This window comes from Salmo salar, chromosome 13 (assembly GCF_965601325.2).
Source record: "Salmo salar chromosome 13, fSalSal1, whole genome shotgun sequence".
Lineage (NCBI taxonomy): Eukaryota > Metazoa > Chordata > Actinopteri > Salmoniformes > Salmonidae > Salmo > Salmo salar.
In genome coordinates this window covers 115030001-115050786 of record NC_138303.1, presented here as the reverse complement: position 1 = coordinate 115050786, position 20786 = coordinate 115030001, and the positions used below count along the sequence as shown (strand labels likewise).

At 45.1% G+C, this 20786-nt stretch overlaps 1 protein-coding gene across 1 annotated transcript in view; it reads left to right on the top strand.

Moving 5' to 3' along the window:
* cntfr (ciliary neurotrophic factor receptor) overlaps positions 1-20786 on the top strand; it is a 461919-nt gene that overhangs the window by 199576 nt on the left and 241557 nt on the right. Inside the window, exon 3 of the mRNA XM_045692705.2 lies at positions 18460-18693. Coding sequence (XP_045548661.2) covers positions 18460-18693 — 234 coding nt within the window. The remainder of the gene's footprint in view (positions 1-18459; positions 18694-20786) is intronic.

The following is a 20786-nucleotide window of genomic DNA, read 5'->3' as shown; positions in this document are numbered from 1 at the left end:
ACTGCATCTGTAGATAGGTCTGTACTGGGTCTGTATCTTGTTCTGTCCTGGGTCTGTAGCTAGGTCTGTATCTAGGTCTGTACTGGGTCTGTAGCTAGGTCTGTACTGGGTCTGTAGCTGGGTCTGCAGCTGGGTCTGTACTGGGTCTGTAGCTAGGTCTGTACTGGGTCTGTAGCTAGGTCTGTATTGGGTCTGTAGCTAGGTCTGTACTGGGTCTGTAGCTAGGTCTGTACTGGGTCTGTAGCTGGGTCTGTAGCTGGGTCTGTAGCTGGGTCTGTAGCTGGGTCTGTGCAGGGTCTGTAGCTAGGTCTGTACTGGGTCTGTAGCTAGGTCTTTACTGGGTCTGTACTGGGTCTGTAGCTAGATCTGTACTGCGTCTGTAGCTAGGTCTGTACTGCGTCTGTAGCTAGGTCTGTACTGGGTCTGTAGCTAGGTCTGTAGCTGGGTCTGTAGCTGGGTCTGTAGCTGGGTCTGTAGCTAGGTCTGTATCTAGGTCTGTAGCTAGGTCTGTACTGGGTCTGTAGCTAGGTCTGTACTGGGTCTGTAGCTAGGTGTGTACTGGGTCTGTAGCTAGGTCTGTACTGGGTCTGTAGCTGGGTCTGTAGCTGGGTCTGTATCTAGGTCTGTACTGGGTCTGTAGCTGGGTCTGTAGCTAGGTCGGTACTGGGTCTGTAGCTAGGTCTGTACTGGTTCTGTAGCTAGTTTTGTAGCTAGGTCTGTACTGGTTCTGTAGATAGGTCTGTGCTGGGTCTGTAGCTAGTTTTGTAGCTAGGTCTGTACTGGGTCTGTAGCTAGGTCTGTACTGGTTCTGTAGCTAGGTCTGTACTGGGTCTGTAGCTTGTTTTGTACCTAGGTCTGCACTGGGTCTGTAGCTAGGTCTGTACTGGTTCTGTAGCTAGGTCTGTACTGGTTCTGTAGCTACGTCTGTACTGGTTCTGTAGCTAGTTTTGTAGCAAGGTCTGTACTGGGTCTGTAGCTTGTTTTGTAGCTAGGTCTGTACTGGGTCTGTAGCCAGGTCTGTACTGGTTCTGTAGCTAGTTTTGTAGCTAGGTCTGTACTGGGTCTGTAGCTTGTTTTGTAGCTAGGTCTGTACTGGGTCTGTAGCTAGGTCTGTACTGGGTCTGTACTGGGTCTGTAGCTAGATCTGTACTGCGTCTGTAGCTAGGTCTGTACTGCGTCTGTAGCTAGGTCTGTACTGGGTCTGTAGCTAGGTCTGTAGCTGGGTCTGTAGCTGGGTCTGTAGCTGGGTCTGTAGCTAGGTCTGTATCTAGGTCTGTAGCTAGGTCTGTACTGGGTCTGTAGCTAGGTCTGTACTGGGTCTGTAGCTAGGTGTGTACTGGGTCTGTAGCTAGGTCTGTACTGGGTCTGTAGCTGGGTCTGTAGCTGGGTCTGTATCTAGGTCTGTACTGGGTCTGTAGCTGGGTCTGTAGCTAGGTCGGTACTGGGTCTGTAGCTAGGTCTGTACTGGTTCTGTAGCTAGTTTTGTAGCTAGGTCTGTACTGGTTCTGTAGATAGGTCTGTGCTGGGTCTGTAGCTAGTTTTGTAGCTAGGTCTGTACTGGGTCTGTAGCTAGGTCTGTACTGGTTCTGTAGCTAGGTCTGTACTGGGTCTGTAGCTTGTTTTGTACCTAGGTCTGCACTGGGTCTGTAGCTAGGTCTGTACTGGTTCTGTAGCTAGTTTTGTAGCTAGGTCTGTACTGGGTCTGTAGCTAGGTCTGTGTTGGTTCTGTAGCTAGGTCTGTACTGGGTCTGTAGCTTGTTTTGTAGCTAGGTCTGTACTGGGTCTGTAGCTAGGTCTGTACTGGTTCTGTAGCTAGGTCTGTACTGGTTCTGTAGCTACGTCTGTACTGGTTCTGTAGCTAGTTTTGTAGCAAGGTCTGTAGCTTGTTTTGTAGCTAGGTCTGTACTGGGTCTGTAGCTAGGTCTGTACTGGGTCTGTAGCCAGGTCTGTACTGGTTCTGTAGCTAGTTTTGTAGCTAGGTCTGTACTGGGTCTGTAGCTTGTTTTGTAGCTAGGTCTGTACTGGTTCTGTAGCTAGTTTTGTAGCTAGGTCTGTACTGTAAACAGTATGATCTTTGTCCCCATGGTTTTCCCTTTATAACCCGTGGTGACATGGCTGGTTTTCCCTTTATAACCCGTGGTGACATGGCTGGTTTTCCCTTTATAACCCGTGGTGACATGGCTGGTTTTCCCTTTATAACCCGTGGTGACATGGCTGGTTTTCCCTTTATAACCCGTGATTTGTCTGAAGTCCCTGATACATGCGTCTTGTGTCTGAGCCGTAGAATTGGGACTCCGCTTTGTCCCTGTACTGTTGCTTTGCCTCTTTGATTGACTTACTGAGGTCGTAGCTGGTCTGTTTGTACTCATCCATGTTCCCTGTCACCTTACCGTGGTTAAATGCAGCGGTTCGCACTTTCAGTTTTGCACGAATGTTGCCATTAATCCACGGTTTTATGTTCGGATATAACAGCCAGTAGTAAAACCCCAACCTGTCCCTGTATTGTTCTGTTTATAGACCATCGGATCTATTTCCCATGTGGAGCAGTAAGAGACAGATCAGGAAGTATATTTCTGAGAAATCCTCTGAGGTCATGTGGTTACTGTTAGCACATGATATTCATCATGATAGTCATCAAGCCCTAAAGAACAGACACAAGGCGTCTATGTTCAAAAGCAATTCAGTCTATGACTGCGGTGCAAACAATAACATCTACTACTACTACTACTACTACTACTACTACTACTGCTGCTGCTGCTACTACTACTACTACTGCTGCTGCTGCTACTACTACTACTACTGCTACTACTGCTGCTGCTGCTGCTACTACTACTACTGCTACTACTGCTGCTGCTGCTGCTACTACTACTACTGCTGCTGCTGCTGCTACTACTACTACTGCTACTACTACTACTACTGCTACTGCTGCTACTACTACTACTACTGCTACTACTACTACTACTACTACTACTACTACTACTGCTGCTGCTGCTACTACTACTACTACTGCTGCTGCTGCTGCTGCTACTACTACTACTACTGCTACTACTGCTGCTGCTGCTGCTACTACTACTACTGCTGCTGCTGCTGCTACTACTACTACTGCTACTACTACTACTACTGCTACTGCTGCTACTACTACTGCTACTGCTACTACTGCTGCTGCTACTGCTACTACTGCTGCTGCTGCTACTACTACTGCTACTACTACTACTGCTGCTACTACTACTACTACTGCTACTACTACTACTACTGCTGCTACTACTACTACTACTACTGCTACTACTACTACTACTACTACTACTACTACTACTACTACTACTACTTATGTAAAGCATTAGTGTCTACTCCAGCGAAGAATCAGAATAGATGAGTTGAATCTGATGTGAAACAAGACAGAAGACAGGGCTAGCAGAGACTGCAGCTCAGTGAATCAGAGGAATCATTACTAAACCAACTCAGTGAGAGGGGGAATCATTACTAAACCAACTCAGTGAGAGGGGGAATCATTACTAAACCAACTCAGTGAGAGGGGGAATCATTACTAAACCAACTCATTGAATCAGAGGTGGAATCATTACTACACAAACTCAGTGAGATGGGGAATCAATACTAAACCAAGTCATTGAATCAGAGTGGGAATCATTACTAAACAAAGTTATTGAATTAGAGGGGGAATCATTACTAAACCAAGTCATTGAATCAGAGGGGGAATCATTACTAAACCAACTCAGTGAGATGGGGAATCATTACTAAACCAAGTCATTGAATCAGAGGGGGAATCATTACTAAACCAAGTTATTGAATCAGAGGGGGAATCATTACTAAACCAAGTCATTGAATCAGAGGGGGAATCATTACTAAACCAAGTTATTGAATCAGAAGGGAATCATTACTTAACCAAGTCATTGAATCAGAGGGAAAATCATTATAAAACCAACTCAATGAGATGGGGAATCATTACTAAACCAAGTTATTGAATCAGAGGGGGAATCATTACTAAACCAACTCAGTGAATCAGAGGGTGAATCATTATTATTTAGAACAATGTTAGCTTAACCTTAGGAATGATAAATTAGGAACAATGTTAGGTTAGTGTTAGGAATGATTAGTTAGGAACAATGTTAAGTTAGTGTAAGGCATGGGGGAAAGATATGTTCTAACAAAGTGTATATTTGTCAAATCTGTCATAATTTATGTATTCTGAAAGGCCAAAAATGTTTACTTAAATTGGATTTTGATATATTTGGCAGTTTTTGCTGCATAATATTTAGAAGTTGTCCTTTTCAGGATTTGAAAAAATGTCTGCTAAATGCTAACTCCTGTTTGTATAAGCTGGTAGCATAGCTAGCATATAGTAACCAATTGGTGGTAGTTTTAAGCAATTTTAAGGTGTAATGCAGTTGAATGGTGACATAAACCACAATTAAAGTTAAGTCAAATCTTATATATTATATATATATATAACTAAATCACCACAGCTGTGATGGGTACAGGAAGTTTTGCTACAATTGTATAAATGCCTACAGATTTGCCTACAGATTTGTTCATTCTACATGATGGGTATCACGTCCTGACCAGTAAAAGGGGTTATTTGTCATTGTAGTTTGGTCAGGACGTGGCAGGGGGTGTTTGTTTTGTGTGTTTCGGGTTTTTTGGTTTATGTTCTACATTTTCTATTTCTATGTGTATATCTGCTTTTCTATTTCTATGTTGTGTTTTTGGCAATGACCTCCAATTAGAGGCAGCTGGTTGTCGTTGTCTCTAATTGGAGGCCATATTTAGTTGGGTTTGTTTTCACTTGTGTTTTGTGGGTGGTTGTTTCCAGTATAGTCTGAGCACCTTACTGGACTGTTTTCGTCGTCAGTTTGTTTTGTTTAAGTGTTTTCTTTAATAAAGAAAGAAGATGAGCACTTTGCGTTTTTGGTCCACTCCTTACGACGCCCATGACAGTGGGATCTTTCGTGTCTGTAAAATACAGGAAATTCAATATATACACAAAAGTATGTGGACACCCCTTCAAATTAGTGGATCTGGCTATTTCAGCCTCACCCGATACTGACAGGTGTATAAAATCGAACACACAGCTTTTCAATCTCCATGGTCAAACATTGGCACAAGAATGGCCTTATTGAAGAGCTCAGTGACTTTTAACGTGGAACCGTCATAGGATGCCACCTTTCCAACTAGTCAGTTCGTCCAATGTCTGCCCTGCTAGAGCTGCCCTGGTCAACTGTAAGGGCTTTTATTGTGAAGTGGAAACGTCTCGGAGCGTCAACAGAACGGGACCGCCAAGTACTGAAGCTCGTAGAGTGTGTCGGTTGCAACACTCACTACCGAGTTCCAAACTGCCTCTGGAAGCAACGTCAGCACAACAACTGTTCATTCGAATGGGTTTCCATGGCCAAGCAGCCACACACAAGCCTAAGATCACCATGTGCAATGCCAAGCATTTCCTGGAGTGCTTTAAAGCACACCGCCATTGGACTCTGAAGCAGTGGAAACGCATTCTCTGTAGTGATGAATCACGCTTCACCATCTGGCAGTTTGACGGACGAATCTGGGTTTGGCGGATGCCAGGAGTACGCGGCCTGCCCAAATGCATAGTGCCAACTGTAAAGTTTGGTGGAGGAGGAATACTGGTCTGGGGCTGTTTTTCATGGTTCGGGCCCCTTAGTTCCAGTGAAGGGAAATCTTATATATATATAGAAGTGCTTAACCTCCTGAAGCTCTTGTGGCTGAATGGAAGCAAGTCCCTGCAGCAATGTTCCAACATCTAGTGGAAAGCCTTCCCAGAAGAGAGGAGGCTGTTATAGCAGCAAAGGGGGGACGAACTCCATATTAACGCCCAGGATCTTGGAATTAGATGTTCGAAGAGCAGGTGTCCACATACTTTTGGTCATAAAGTATGTAGTTTTGATCCTGGGGACAGGCCGGAGGGACAGGGCATGGGGACAGGGCGGAGGGACAGGGCGGGGGGACAGGGCGGAGGGACTGGTCGGAGGAACAGGCCGGAGGGACAGGGCGTAGGGACAGGATGGAGGGACAGGGCGGGGGGACAGGGCGGAGGGACAGGGCGGAGGGACAGGGCGTGGGGACAGGGCGTGGGGACAGGATGGAGGGACAGGGCGGGGGGACAGGGCGGAGGGACAGGGCGGGGGGACAGGATGGAGGGACAGGGCGGAGGGACAGGGCGGAGGGACAGGGCGGGGGGACAGGGCGGAGGGACAGGATGGAGGGACAGGGCGGAGGGATAGGGCGGAGGGACAGGATGGAGGGACAGGATGGAGGGACAGAGTGGAGGGACAGGGCGGGGGGATAGGGCGGAGGGACAGGATGGAGGGACAGGGTTGAGGGACAGGGTTGAGGGACAGGGCGGAGGGACAGGGCGGGGGGACAAGGCGGAGGGATAGGGCGGAGGGATAGGGCGGAGGGACAGGGTGGAGGGACAGGGCGGGGGGATAGGGCGGGGGGACAGGATGGAGGGACAGGGCGGAGGGACAGGGCGGGGGGACAAGGCGGGGGGACAGGGCGGGGGGACAGGGCGGGGGGACAGGATAGAGGGACAGGGCGGAGGGACAGGATAGAGGGACAGGGTGAGGGGACAGGGCAGGGGGACAGGATGGAGGGACAGGGCGTGGGGACAGGATGGAGGGACAGGGCGTGGGGATAGGGTGGACGGAGAGGGCAAAGGGACAGGGCGGGGGATAGGGCGGACGGACAGGGATGAGGGACAGGGCAGACGGACAGGGCGGAGACACAGGGCAAAGGGACAGGATGGTGGGACAGGGCGTGGGGACAGGATGGAGGGACAGGGCGTGGGGACAGGGCAAAGGATGTTAACCTTAACTGGGGGTTATGCTGCCCCCACTGATGGGGTGCATGTACTTGGTTGAAGACATTCTGCAGAATCCCTCTAGTGGCTCAGGCCAGAGAGAAGGAGCAAGCAGGAGGGAGAAGAGTGAGCAGAAACAGAGGGAGAGAAGGAGGGAGAGGGGAAGATAACGTGTTAGAGAGATAAGGCAGGAAGCAGGAAGTGAATTTATTTGTGCTTTAGTTCCCTACAGCTGCTGAGAGATAGGGAGAGAGAGAGACATAATAAAAGAGAGAGAGAGAGAGACAGAAAGAGAGAGATGGAAAGGGAGTGAAAGACATAAAGATACAGGAAATCAAGGTATGAAAAGGAGGGAATGGGATGGAGGGTAAATTAATGCTGAAGATGTTTGGAGAGGAGGAGAAGAGATGGAATGGTCTTTTGTTTCTCGCCCATCTCTATAAGGTTTTATACTGGCTTACAGAGCTATACCGCGGCACTGTACAGACATCTGATAATAAACCCACATTTTATAATCCATTTGAGCTACTTATTTATTTGGCAGCAGTTCTATTTCAGATTAAAGGGGTGTGTGTTTAAAAGAACAAGAATCTTACACAAAGACTCAGTTGTGGGATGTTTCAAGCACATAGAGACTAGGACTTAGGTATTGTAGCAGCTATGTGGTGTGTTAACTATACCACGCTGTGTGTGTGTGTGTGTGTGTGTGTGTGTGTGTGTGTGTGTGTGTGTGTGTGTGTGTATTATTATATGGGGTGTGTATGTGTTTGTGGTAGTACTACTAAGCTCTATGGCATTGTTTTAAGATAGCTAAATTATGATTGGTATAACTATTTGATTTTGAATTTTAAGACCCCTTGAAGTATAAAAGATATATATAAAAAAATAAAATTGTGATAAATGTATTTTTGGCCTTACTGCTATTAGCATATACAAACACATTAAATAACAGATTCTCTGCATGGAATACCAAAAAAATAAATAAAATACATTTGTTCTGAAGTGTCTATGCTATGTGTATCTGAGAGATATACGAAAGATTTGGAGACATTAGTTGTTGATTTTTTTTTTTACATGTATTTAACCCCTTATTTTCTTCTCTAAACGGTCTCCATATATACTTCCATGAATTATGTTGACTGGTAACGGGGGACATTCAGACGAGTCTTGTGAGGCCTGCTTGCTAGAGCAAAACATGTACAGTACCTGTCAAAAGTCTGGACATAACGACTCATTCAAGGGTTTTTCTTTTCTTTATTTTTACTATTTTCTACATTGTAGAATAATAGTGAAAACATCAAAACTATGAAATGACACATATGGAATCATGTAGTAACCAAAAAAGTCAAAATATATTTTATATTTGAGATTCTTCAAAGTAGCCACCATTTTCCTTGATGACAGCGTTGCACACTCTCGGCATTTTGTCAACAAGCTTCACCTGAAATGTTTTTCCAACAGTCTCGAATGAGTTCCCATATGCTAAGCACAAAAAAAGTGCTCAGCATATGTGGGAAATCCTTCAAGACTGTTGAAATAGCTTTCCAGGTGAAGCTTGTTGAGAGAATGCCGAGAGTGTGCAACGCTGTCATCAAGGAAAAGGGTGGCTACTTTAAAGATAGTACCATTGACTTGCAATGGATTTGTGCCCCAAATGCTAAAAAGTTAGCATTTGAACCTAACAACATCAAGGATTAATTTCTCAGAAAAAAAAACAGAGTCCAATTCACTGAGAACACATTACATAAGAAGAACAAACAAATACTCTGAGCCTCAGCTCCATACTACTAGTACAGACATGGAGAACTGATGTTGTCCAAATCGGATGTTAGGTACTATATTTATTAAATATTAGATGAATCCTATAAATTAAAACAGCCAATTTGGGAGCAATCATTAGTCTTAAATTATCAGAGATGAAATTATAGTTCAACCAAAATAATGTTGATCTGTTTCTAACAACAGGAAGGATTTGAGAACACCCTGAGATGGAGGGTGTTGAAATCCTCTTCCTTATGCGAAAGGGTGGAACGACCAAGGAGCGATTCGGGTTAATTAAGTGCCTTGCTCAAGGGAACATCGACAGATTTTTCACCTAGTCGGCTCGGAGATTCGAACCAGCGACCTTTCGGTTAATGGCCCAACGCTCAACCCTCTAAGGTCGATGTCCGCGCCCCCACTTTAATCTAATTAGTATAATAACTAATGTCAATTTAAGCTCAATTTAACTATATTATTAGCATTTTCACTCTTCATATCTAAATCATCATGAAGTATAAAAAAACATAGTGTGCAACTCAATGATGTTATTAACTTCCGGTGGCGACAGAGATGGCCGCCTCGCTTCGCGTTCCAGGGAACCTATGCAGTATATTATACCCTTCCCTGTGGCTCAGTTGGTAGAGCATGGTGTTTGCAACGCCAGGGTTGTGGGTTCGATTCCCACGGGGGCCAGCAAAGAATTTTTTTTAATGACATTTATGTATTCACTACTGTAAGTTGCTCTGGATAACAGCGTCTGCTAAATGACTAAAATGTAAAATGTAAATGATATTATAAATGATTTGGATATGAACTGATGTGCACAGTATTTGCAAAACAGTTAGCATTTGAAACAGTGGCCAGCTAAACAAAACCAAAGCATGGGTTAATGTCATACCTTAGACAATTTACAGCTTAAGGAAACTAATATGTAATGTTTTAATTTGGGTGACCTATCCCATTAACATTGGAGGGAACAGCACCACCTAGTGGTCAGAACCTGGATGTAGGATGGGTCATTAATAAAATATATAAAATATATATATATATATATTTAACTAGGCAAGTCAGTTAAAAACAAATTCTTATTTACAATGACAGCCTACTGGGGAACAGTGGGTTAACTGCCATGTTCAGGGGCAGAATGACAGATTTTTACCTTGTCAGCTAAGGGATTTGATCCAGCAAATCGAATCCACCAAATGTGAAATCAACAGGAATCCTTGTTTTCTCTAGCTATAGGAGTACGGAATCATTGTAATGGCTGGAATGGAATAAATGGAACAGGGTCAATCATGTGGTATCCATGTGTTTGATGTGTTTGATACCCTTCCATTCATTCCATTCCAGTCTTTACAATGATCCCGTTCTCCTATAGCTCCTCCCACCAGCCTCCTCTGGCACGCACGCACGCACGCTCACGCACACGCACACACACGGACTCTGCCCCAGAAACACACAGCTACTGCCTTGTATAACATGGCTCTACAGCAGGGCTGGAACAAGAGCATGGCTGTGACTTGAATACTGTGAATACTGCCTACTGAGAAATACAAACCCTTGGATTCTGATGCTGGCGCCAACCTCTACAACTGTTTCCCCATATTACACCCCATTCCCTTTACAGCGCAGAGTCATGTGGATCTGGTGAAAAGCTACGCCCTATGTAGGGAATAGGGTGCCATTGGGGACTGCTCCGACCCTGCCCTGGCTAGCTGGCCACGGATCTGCTGATTGGACAGAGGATGTTATATTCATGAGATATGTTGTTGGCGCTATTGATCAGAAAGACTCGTCAGTGTGTGTGTGTGTGTGTGTGTGTGTGTGTGTGTGTGTGTGTGTGTGTGTGTGTGTGTGTGTGTGTGTGTGTGTGTGTGTGTGTGTGTGTGTGTGTGTGTGTGTGTGTGTGTGTGCGTGTGTGTGTGTGTCTGTGTGTGTGTGAGTCCCTTCGGCTGCTCTCCATGCTTCACTCCCTGAACCATGTAACACGGAACACAATGCCATGTAACACGGAACACAATGCCATGTAACACGGAACACAATGCCATGTAACACGGAACACAATGCCATGGACACGCATGGAAACGCTCCAATGCTCTTTTCACTCCACCAGTTTATTGTTTGAGAAAGAACTGGACTGGCCATAGGGCAGATAGAGCAGATGGACTGGCCATAGGGCAGATAGAGCAGATGGACTGGCCATAGGGCAGATAGAGCAGATGGACTGGCCATAGGGCAGATAGAGCGGATGGACTGGCCATAGGGCAGATAGAGCAGGATGGACTGGCCATAGGGCAGATAGAGCAGATGGACTGGCCATAGGGCAGATAGAGCAGATGGACTGGCCATAGGGCAGATAGAGCAGATGGACTGGCCATAGGGCAGATGGACTGGCCATAGGGCAGATAGAGCAGATGGACTGGCCATAGGGCAGATAGAGCAGATGGACGGGCCATAGAGCAGATGGACTGGCCATAGAGCAGATGGACTGGCCATAGAGCAGATAGAGCAGATGGACTGGCCATAGGGCAGATAGAGCAGATTGACTGGCCCTAGGGCAGATGGACTGGCCATAGGGCAGTTAGAGCAGATGGACTGGCCATAGGGCAGATGGACTGGCCATAGGGAAGATGGACTGGCCATAGGGCAGATAGAGCAGATGGACTGGCCATAGGGCAGATGGACTGGCCATAGGGCAGATGGACTGGCCATAGGGTAGATGGAGCAGATGGACTGGCCATAGGGCAGATGGAGCAGATGGACTGGCCATAGGGCAGATGGACTGGCCATAGGGCAGATGGACTGGCCATAGGGCAGATGGAGAAGATGGACTGGCCATAAGGCAGATGGACTGGCCATAGGGCAGATGGACTGGCCATAGGGCAGTTAGAGCAGATGGACTGGCCATAGGGCAGATGGACTGGCCATAGGGAAGATGGACTGGCCATAGGGCAGATAGAGCAGATGGACTGGCCATAGGGCAGATGGACTGGCCATAGGGCAGATGGACTGGCCATAGGGCAGATGGACTGGCCATAGGGTAGATGGAGCAGATGGACTGGCCATAGGGCAGATGGAGCAGATGGACTGGCCATAGGGCAGATGGACTGGCCATAGGGCAGATGGACTGGCCATAGGGCAGATAAAGCAGATGGACTGGCCATAGGGCAGATGGAGAAGATGGACTGGCCATAGGGCAGATGGACTGGCCATAGGGCAGATGGAGCAGATGGACTGGCCATAGGGCAGATGGACTGGCCATAGGGCAGATGGAGCAGATGGACTAGCCATAGGGCAGATGGAGAAGATGGACTGGCCATAGGGCAGATGGAGAAGATGGACTGGCCATAGGGCAGATGGAGCAGATGGACTGGCCATAGGGCAGATGGAGCAGATGGACTGGCCATAGAGCAGATAGAGCAGATGGACTGGCCATAGGGCAGATAGAGCAGATGGACTGGCCATAGGGCAGATGGACTGGCCATAGGGCAGATAGAGCAGATGGACTGGCCATAGGGCAGATAGAGCAGATGGACTGGCCATAGAGCAGATGGACTGGCCATAGAGCAGATGGACTGGCCATAGAGCAGATAGAGCAGATGGACTGGCCATAGGGTAGATAGAGCAGATTGACTGGCCCTAGGGCAGATGGACTGGCCATAGGGCAGTTAGAGCAGATGGACTGGCCATAGGGCAGATGGACTGGCCATAGGGAAGATGGACTGGCCATAGGGCAGATAGAGCAGATGGACTGGCCATAGGGCAGATGGACTGGCCATAGGGCAGATGGACTGGCCATAGGGCAGATGGACTGGCCATAGGGTAGATGGAGCAGATGGACTGGCCATAGGGCAGATGGAGCAGATGGACTGGCCATAGGGCAGATGGACTGGCCATAGGGCAGATGGACTGGCCATAGGGCAGATAAAGCAGATGGACTGGCCATAGGGCAGATGGAGAAGATGGACTGGCCATAAGGCAGATGGACTGGCCATAGGGCAGATGGACTGGCCATAGGGCAGTTAGAGCAGATGGACTGGCCATAGGGCAGATGGACTGGCCATAGGGAAGATGGACTGGCCATAGGGCAGATAGAGCAGATGGACTGGCCATAGGGCAGATGGACTGGCCATAGGGCAGATGGACTGGCCATAGGGTAGATGGAGCAGATGGACTGGCCATAGGGCAGATGGAGCAGATGGACTGGCCATAGGGCAGATGGACTGGCCATAGGGCAGATGGACTGGCCATAGGGCAGATAAAGCAGATGGACTGGCCATAGGGCAGATGGAGAAGATGGACTGGCCATAGGGCAGATGGACTGGCCATAGGGCAGATGGAGCAGATGGACTGGCCATAGGGCAGATGGAGAAGATGGACTGGCCATAGGGCAGATGGAGAAGATGGACTGGCCATAGGGCAGATGGAGCAGATGGACTGGCCATAGGGCAGATGGAGCAGATGGACTGGCCATAGGGCAGATGGACTGGCCATAGGGCAGATGGAGCAGATGGACTGGCCATAGGGCAGATAGAGCAGATGGACTGGCCATAGGGCAGATGGAGCAGATGGACTGGCCAAAGGGCAGATGGAGCAGATGGACTGGCCATAGGGCAGATGGAGCAGATGGACTGGCCATAGGGCAGATGGAGCAGATGGACTGGCCATAGGGCAGATGGACTGGCCATAGGGCAGATGGAGCAGATGGACTGGCCATAGGGCAGATAGAGCAGATGGACTGGCCATAGGGCAGATGGAGCAGATGGACTGGCCATAGGGCAGATGGACTGGCCATAGGGCAGATGGAGCAGATGGACTGGCCATAGGGCAGATGGAGGAGATGGACTGGCCATAGGGCAGATGGAGCAGATGGACTGGTAAATCTTTAATCCAGCAGGCCTGTCGACATCGGGGTGAATGATCGATTTTTTGACTAATTACAAAAATTGCTGATATCTTAGATATGTCTTGGCTGATTTCTGGTCCTTCCTTGGTTTCTCAATATGAAATAGAATCATCAGCGTCTTTTGTTTCACAAATGAAGAGTGGCGGTAATTTGGAACAACAACGATAACACAACAATCTGTCACAGTAGCAGAACAATCTGTCACAGTAGGAGAATGACAACAACAATCTGTCACAGTAGGAGAATGACAACAACAATCTGTCACAGTAGGAGAATGACAACAACAATCTGTCACAGTAGGAGAATGATAACAACAACAACAACAACAACAATCTGTTACTGTAGGAGAATGACAACAACAATCTGTCACAGTAGGAGAATGACAACAACAACATCCGGTCACTGTAGGAGAATGACAACAACAATCTGTCACTGCAGGAGAATGACAACAACAATCTGTCACTGTAGGAGAATGACAACAACAATCTGTCACTGTAGGAGAATGACAACAACAATCTGTCACAGTAGGAGAATGACAACAACAACAATCTGTCACTGTAGGAGAATGACAACAACAATCTGTCACTGTAGGAGAATGACAACAACAATCTGTCACAGTAGGAGAATGACAACAACAACAATCTGTCACTGTAGGAGAATGACAACAACAACAACAACATACTGTCACTGTAATACGCAAATACACAGTAATACACAAATACACAGTAATATACAGTAATACACAAATACACAGTAATACACAGTAATACACAAATACACAGTAATACACAAATACACAGTAATATACAGTAATACACAAAGACACATAAATACACAGTAATATACAGTAATACACAAAGACACACAAAGACACAAAGACACAGTAATACACAGGTACACAGTAACACGCGGAGACACAGTAATACAAAGTAATACACAGATACATAGAGACACAGTAATAGACAGTAATACAAAGTAATACACAGTGACACAGCAATACACAGAAACATAGACACAGTAATACACAGTAATACACAGTAATACACAGAGACATAGTAATACAGAGAGACACAGAGACATATTTTCTTGATTATTGTCCAGTCGTGTGGTCGAGTGCTGCAAGGAAGACCTAGTTAAGCTGCAGCTGGTCCAGAACAGAGCGGCATGTCTTGCTCTTCATTGTAATCAGAGGGCTGATATAAATACTATGCATGCAAGTCTCTCTTGGCTCAGAGTTGAGGAGAGACTGACTGCATCACTTCTTCTTTTTTAAGAAACATTCATGTGTTGAAAATCCCAAATTGTTTGCATAGTCAACTTACATACTGTAACGTCTGCTTCCAGCTCACTCCAGATCCCAATCACCTGAATTCTGATCACCTGTTCACACATCTGAATGTCATTATCACACACTATTTAGTTCAGTTCTTTGCACCCCGTCATTGTGAGGTATTGTTTGTTTTGTGACACACTTCTATTCAATCTGTTTTTTCCGTAATTGAATCCTTGTGTGTGATAGTTTTGGCCTGCCTCGCTAACGACTGCCTCTCAGATAGAGTTTAGTGTGTGAAATCGGAGGGCCTGTTGTCCGGACCTCTGGCAGTCTCTATGGGGGAACCACAGGGTTCAATTCTTGGGCCGACTCTTTTCTCTGTATACATCAATGATGTCACTCTTGCTGCTGGTGAGTCTCTGATCCACCTCTACGCAGACGACACCATTCTGTATACTTCTGGCCCTTCTATGGACACTGTGTTAACTAACCTCCAGACGAGCTTCAATGCCATACAACTCTCCTTCTGTGGCCTCCAACTGCTCTTAAACGCTAGTAAAACTAAATGCATGCTCTTCAACCGATCGCTGCCCGCACCTGCCCGCCCGTCCAGCATCACTACTCTGGACGGTTCTGACTTAGAATATGTGGACAACTACAAATACCTGGGTGTCTGGTTAGACTGTAAACTCTCCTTCCAGACTCACATTAAGCATCTCCATCCAAAAATAAATCTAGAATCGGCTTCCTATTTCGCAACAAAGCATCCTTCACTCATGTTGCCAAACATACCCTCGTAAAACTGACCATCCTACCGATCCTCGACTTTGGCGATGTCATCTATAAAATATCCTCCAACACTCTACTCAACAAACTGGATGTAGTCTATCACAGTGCCATCTGTTTTGTCACCAAAGCCCCATATACTACCCACCACTGTGACCTGTATGCTCTCGTTGGCTGGCCCTCGCTTCATACTCGTTGCCAAACCCACTGGCTCCAGGTCATCTACAAGTCTCTGCTAGGTAAAGCCCCACCTTATCTCAGCTCACTGGTCTCCATAGCAGCACCCACCCGTAGCACGCGCTCCAGCAGGTATATTTCACTGGTCATCCCCAAAGCCAATTCTTCCTTTGGCCGCCTTTCCTTCCAGTTCTCTGCTGCCAATGACTGGAACGAACTGCAAAAATCTCTGAAGCTGGAGACTCATATCTCCCTCACTAGCTTTAAGCACCAGCTGTCAGAGCAGCTTACATATCACTGCACCTGTACATAGCTCATCTGTAAATAGCCCATCCAATCTACCTCATCCCCATACTGTATTTATTTATTTATCTTGCTCCTTTGCACCCCAGTATCTCTACTTGCACATTCATCTTCTGTACATCCTACCATTCCAGTGTTTAATTGCTATATTGTAATGATTTCGCCAGCATGGCCTATTTATTGCCTTACCTCCCTCTTCCTACCTCATTTGCACATACTGTAAATATACTTTTTCTACTATATTATTGACTGTATGTTTGTTTATTCCATGTGTAACTCTGTGTTGTTGTATGTGTCGAACTGCTTTGCTTTATCTTGGGCAGGTCGCAGTTGCAAATGAGAACTTGTTCTCAACTAGCCTACCTGGTTACATAAAGGTGAAATAAATAAATAACATAATAATACAAATAAAAAAATGACACCATTTGCCTATTCCCTGCCTGTACTTTAGCCTATCGTATTTCCTGTTATCTACCTATTGCCTGATCTCCCAGACGACGTTACTAGCCTTTTCCCTGCCTGTACTGTTGCCCTTTTTGGACCCCCTGTGTATGACCTTCTGCCTGCCCCTGGATCCAGCTACCTGCCTCCTGTGTATGACCTTCTGCCTGCCCCTGGACCCAGCTACCTGCCTCCTCCTGTGTATGACCTTCTGCCTGCCCCTGGATCCAGCTACCTGCCTCCTCCTGTGTATGACCTTCTGCCTGCCCCTGGACCCAGCTACCTGCCTCCTCCTGTGTATGACCTTCTGCCTGTCCCTGGACCCAGCTACCTGCCTCCTCCTGTGTATGACCTTCTGCCTGTCCCTGGACCCAGCTACCTGCCTCCTCCTGTGTATGACCTTCTGCCTGTCCCTGGACCCAGCTACCTGCCTCCTCCTGTGTATGACCTTCTGCCTGTCCCTGGACCCAGCTACCTGCCTCCTCCTGTGTATGACCTTCTGCCTGCCCCTGGACCCAGCTACCTACCTCCTCCTGTGTATGACCTTCTGCCTGTCCCTGGACCCAGCTACCTGCCTCCTCCTGTGTATGACCTTCTGCCTGCCCCTGGATCCAGCTACCTGCCTCCTGTGTATGACCTTCTGCCTGCCCCTGGACCCAGCTACCTGCCTCCTCCTGTGGTCCTTTACCTATAAACACCTGCGCTTGAAACCATCTCTCTGTCTCCCATCGTGTTCATTACACATACATCTCTGACACAGACATTTACCCCACATCCAGAACAAATTCAATAAAGCGTGCAGTATTAAATAGAGCCATTACTGCGTGGAACTCCATTCCATCTCATATTGCTCAAATGAACAGCAAACCTGGTTTCAAAGAACTTATAAAGCAACGGCTCACAGCACAACGCCTCTATCCTATTTGACCTAGATAGATTGTGTGTATGTATTGTTATGTAGGCTACTGTATATGTGCTTTTTGTATTTTTTTTTAATGTAGTTCTGTCCTTGAGCTGCTCTTGTCTATTAATGTTCTGTATTATGTCATGTTGCATGTTTTTTATGTGGACCCCAGGAAGAGTAGCTGATGCTTTTGCAAGAGCTAATGGGGATCTGAATATAATACCAAACACCAAATACACAGTAATACACAGTAATACACCGAGACACAGTAATACACAGTAATACACAGTAATACACAGAGACTCAGTAATACACAGAGACACAGTAATACACCGAGACACAGTAATACACAGTAATACACAGTAATACACAGAGACTCAGTAATACACAGAGACACAGTAATACACAGTAATACACAGTAATACACAGTAATACACAGAGACTCAGTAATACACAGAGACACAGTAATACACAGTAATACACAGTAATACACAGAGACTCAGTAATACACAGAGACACAGTAATACACAGTAATACACAGTAATACACAGAGACTCAGTAATACACAGAGACACAGTAATACACAGTAATACACATGTTGGTGATGTTTTAGTTGTTTACTGTGTTGTGGAGCTTCAGGGGGTATTAGTATTGAGTCTTATGTTGACATTATCAGTCCCATGTTCAGTATGGGTGGTGACGTGACTGTGCAGTGTGTTGTAGTAACAGTGTAGTAACCGTGTAGTAACAGCGTAGTAACAGTGTAGTAACAGTGTAGTAACCGTGTAGTAACCGCGTAGTAACAGCGTAGTAACAGCGTAGTAACAGTGTAGTAACGCCGTAGTAACGCCATAGTAACGGTGTAGTAACCGTGTAGTAACCGTGTAGTTACTGCGTAGTAACAGTGTAGTAACCGTGTAGTAACAGTGTAGTAACAGTGTAGTAACCGTACCATGCTCCTCTCTCCTCTCTAGGAGCCAGTATTCAGTATGAGCGTATGGGAGGTGACGTGACTGTGCAGTGTGTTGTAGTAACAGTGTAGTAACCGTACCCTGCTCCTCTCTCCTCTCTAGGAGCCAGTATTCAGTATGAGCGTATGGGAGGAGACGTCACCATGCAGTGTGGTTCTCTGGACAGCGAGGCCAGCGTGACGTGGAAGGTAAACGGGACGGACGTGAAGGCACGCCACCGGGAGGAGGGGTCTAGACTCATACTGATGGAGGTGGACCTCTCAAACAACGGACTCTACACCTGCTTCCAGAACCCCAACGGAGAACGACGGGACCAAATCAACCTTCGTATCGGAAGTGAGTTCTGATAATGATCATATCCCTCTCTCTCTCTTCCTCCCTCTTCTCCCATCTCTGTCTATTTTTAATTCTTTACGTCACCCTCTTCCTTGACCACATTGTCTCGCCCTAGTAAAACCTCAACCTACATGAAGGTAACAGTGCTGCCCCTAGTGGCCCGTTTCCATATCTCCTGAAATCCTCAGACATGAATGGATGTCGTATACTGACTTGGATCACAGTTGACCTGGCTTTTTTTTTACTAAAGTAGTGCACTGGGCCTTTACTTACAATATATAGACTGGTATATAGACTGGTATATTGACTGGTATATTGACTGGTATATAGACTGGTATATAGACTGGTATATAGACTGGTATATAGACTGGTATATAGACTAATATATAGACTGGTATATAGACTGGTATATAGAATGGTATATAGACTAATATATAGACTAATATATAGACTGGTATATAGACTGGTATATAGACTAATATATAGACTGGTATATAGACTGGTATATAGACTGGTATATAGACTAATATATAGACTGGTATATAGACTGGTATATAGACTAATATATAGACTGGTATATAGACTGGTATATAGACTGGTATATAGACTGGTATATAGACTAATATATAGACTGGTATATAGACTAATATATAGACTGGTATATAGACTGGTATATAGACTGGTATATAGACTAATATATAGACTGGTATATAGACTGGTATATAGACTAATATATAGACTAATATATAGTTTGGTATATAGACTAATATATAGACTAATATATAGACTGGTATATAGACTGGTATATAGACTGGTATATAGACTAATATATAGACTGGTATATAGACTAATATATAGACTGGTATATAGATTAAAATATAGACTGGTATATAGACTAATATATAGACTGGTATATAGACTGGTATATAGACTAATATATAGACTGGTATATAGACTGGTATATAGACTAATATATAGACTGGTATATAGACTGGTATATAGACTGGTATATAGACCGGTATATAGACAATATATAGACTGGTATATAGACTGGTATATAGACTGGTATATAGACTAATATATAGACTGGTATATAGACTGGTATATAGACTAATATATAGACTGGTATATAGACTGGTATATAGACTAATATATAGACTGGTATATAGACTGGTATATAGACTGGTATATAGACTGGTATATAGACTAATATATAGACTGGTATATAGACTAATATATAGACTGGTATATAGACTGGTATATAGACTAATATATAGACTGGTATATAGACTGGTATATAGACTGGTATATAGACTGGTATATAGACTAATATATAGACTGGTATATAGACTAATATATAGACTGGTATATAGACTAATATATAGACTGGTATATAGACTAATATATAGACTGGTATATAGACTGGTATATAGACTAATATATAGACTGGTATATAGACCGGTATATAGACAATATATAGACTGGTATATAGACTGGTATATAGACTGGTATATAGACTAATATATAGACTGGTATATAGACTGGTATATAGACTAATATATAGACTAATATATAGACTGGTATATAGACTGGTATATAGACTGGTATATAGACTAATATATAGACTGGTATATAGACTGGTATATAGACTAATATATAGACTGGTATATAGACTAATATATAGACTGGTATATAGACTGGTATATAGACTAATATATAGACTGGTATATAGACTGGTATATAGACTGGTATATAGACTAATATATAGACTAGTATATAGACTGGTATATAGACTGGTATATAGACTGGTATATAGACAAATATATAGACTGGTATATAGACTGGTATGTAGACTGGTATATAGACTAATATATAGACTGGTATATAGACTGGTATATAGACTGGTATATAGATTAATATATAGACTCGTATATAGACTGGTATATAGACTGGTATATAGACTGGTATATAGACTGGTATATAGACTAATATATAGACTGGTATATAGACTTGTATATAGACTGATATATAGACTGGTATATAGACTGGTATATAGACTGGTATATAGACTCGTATATAGACTGGTATATAGA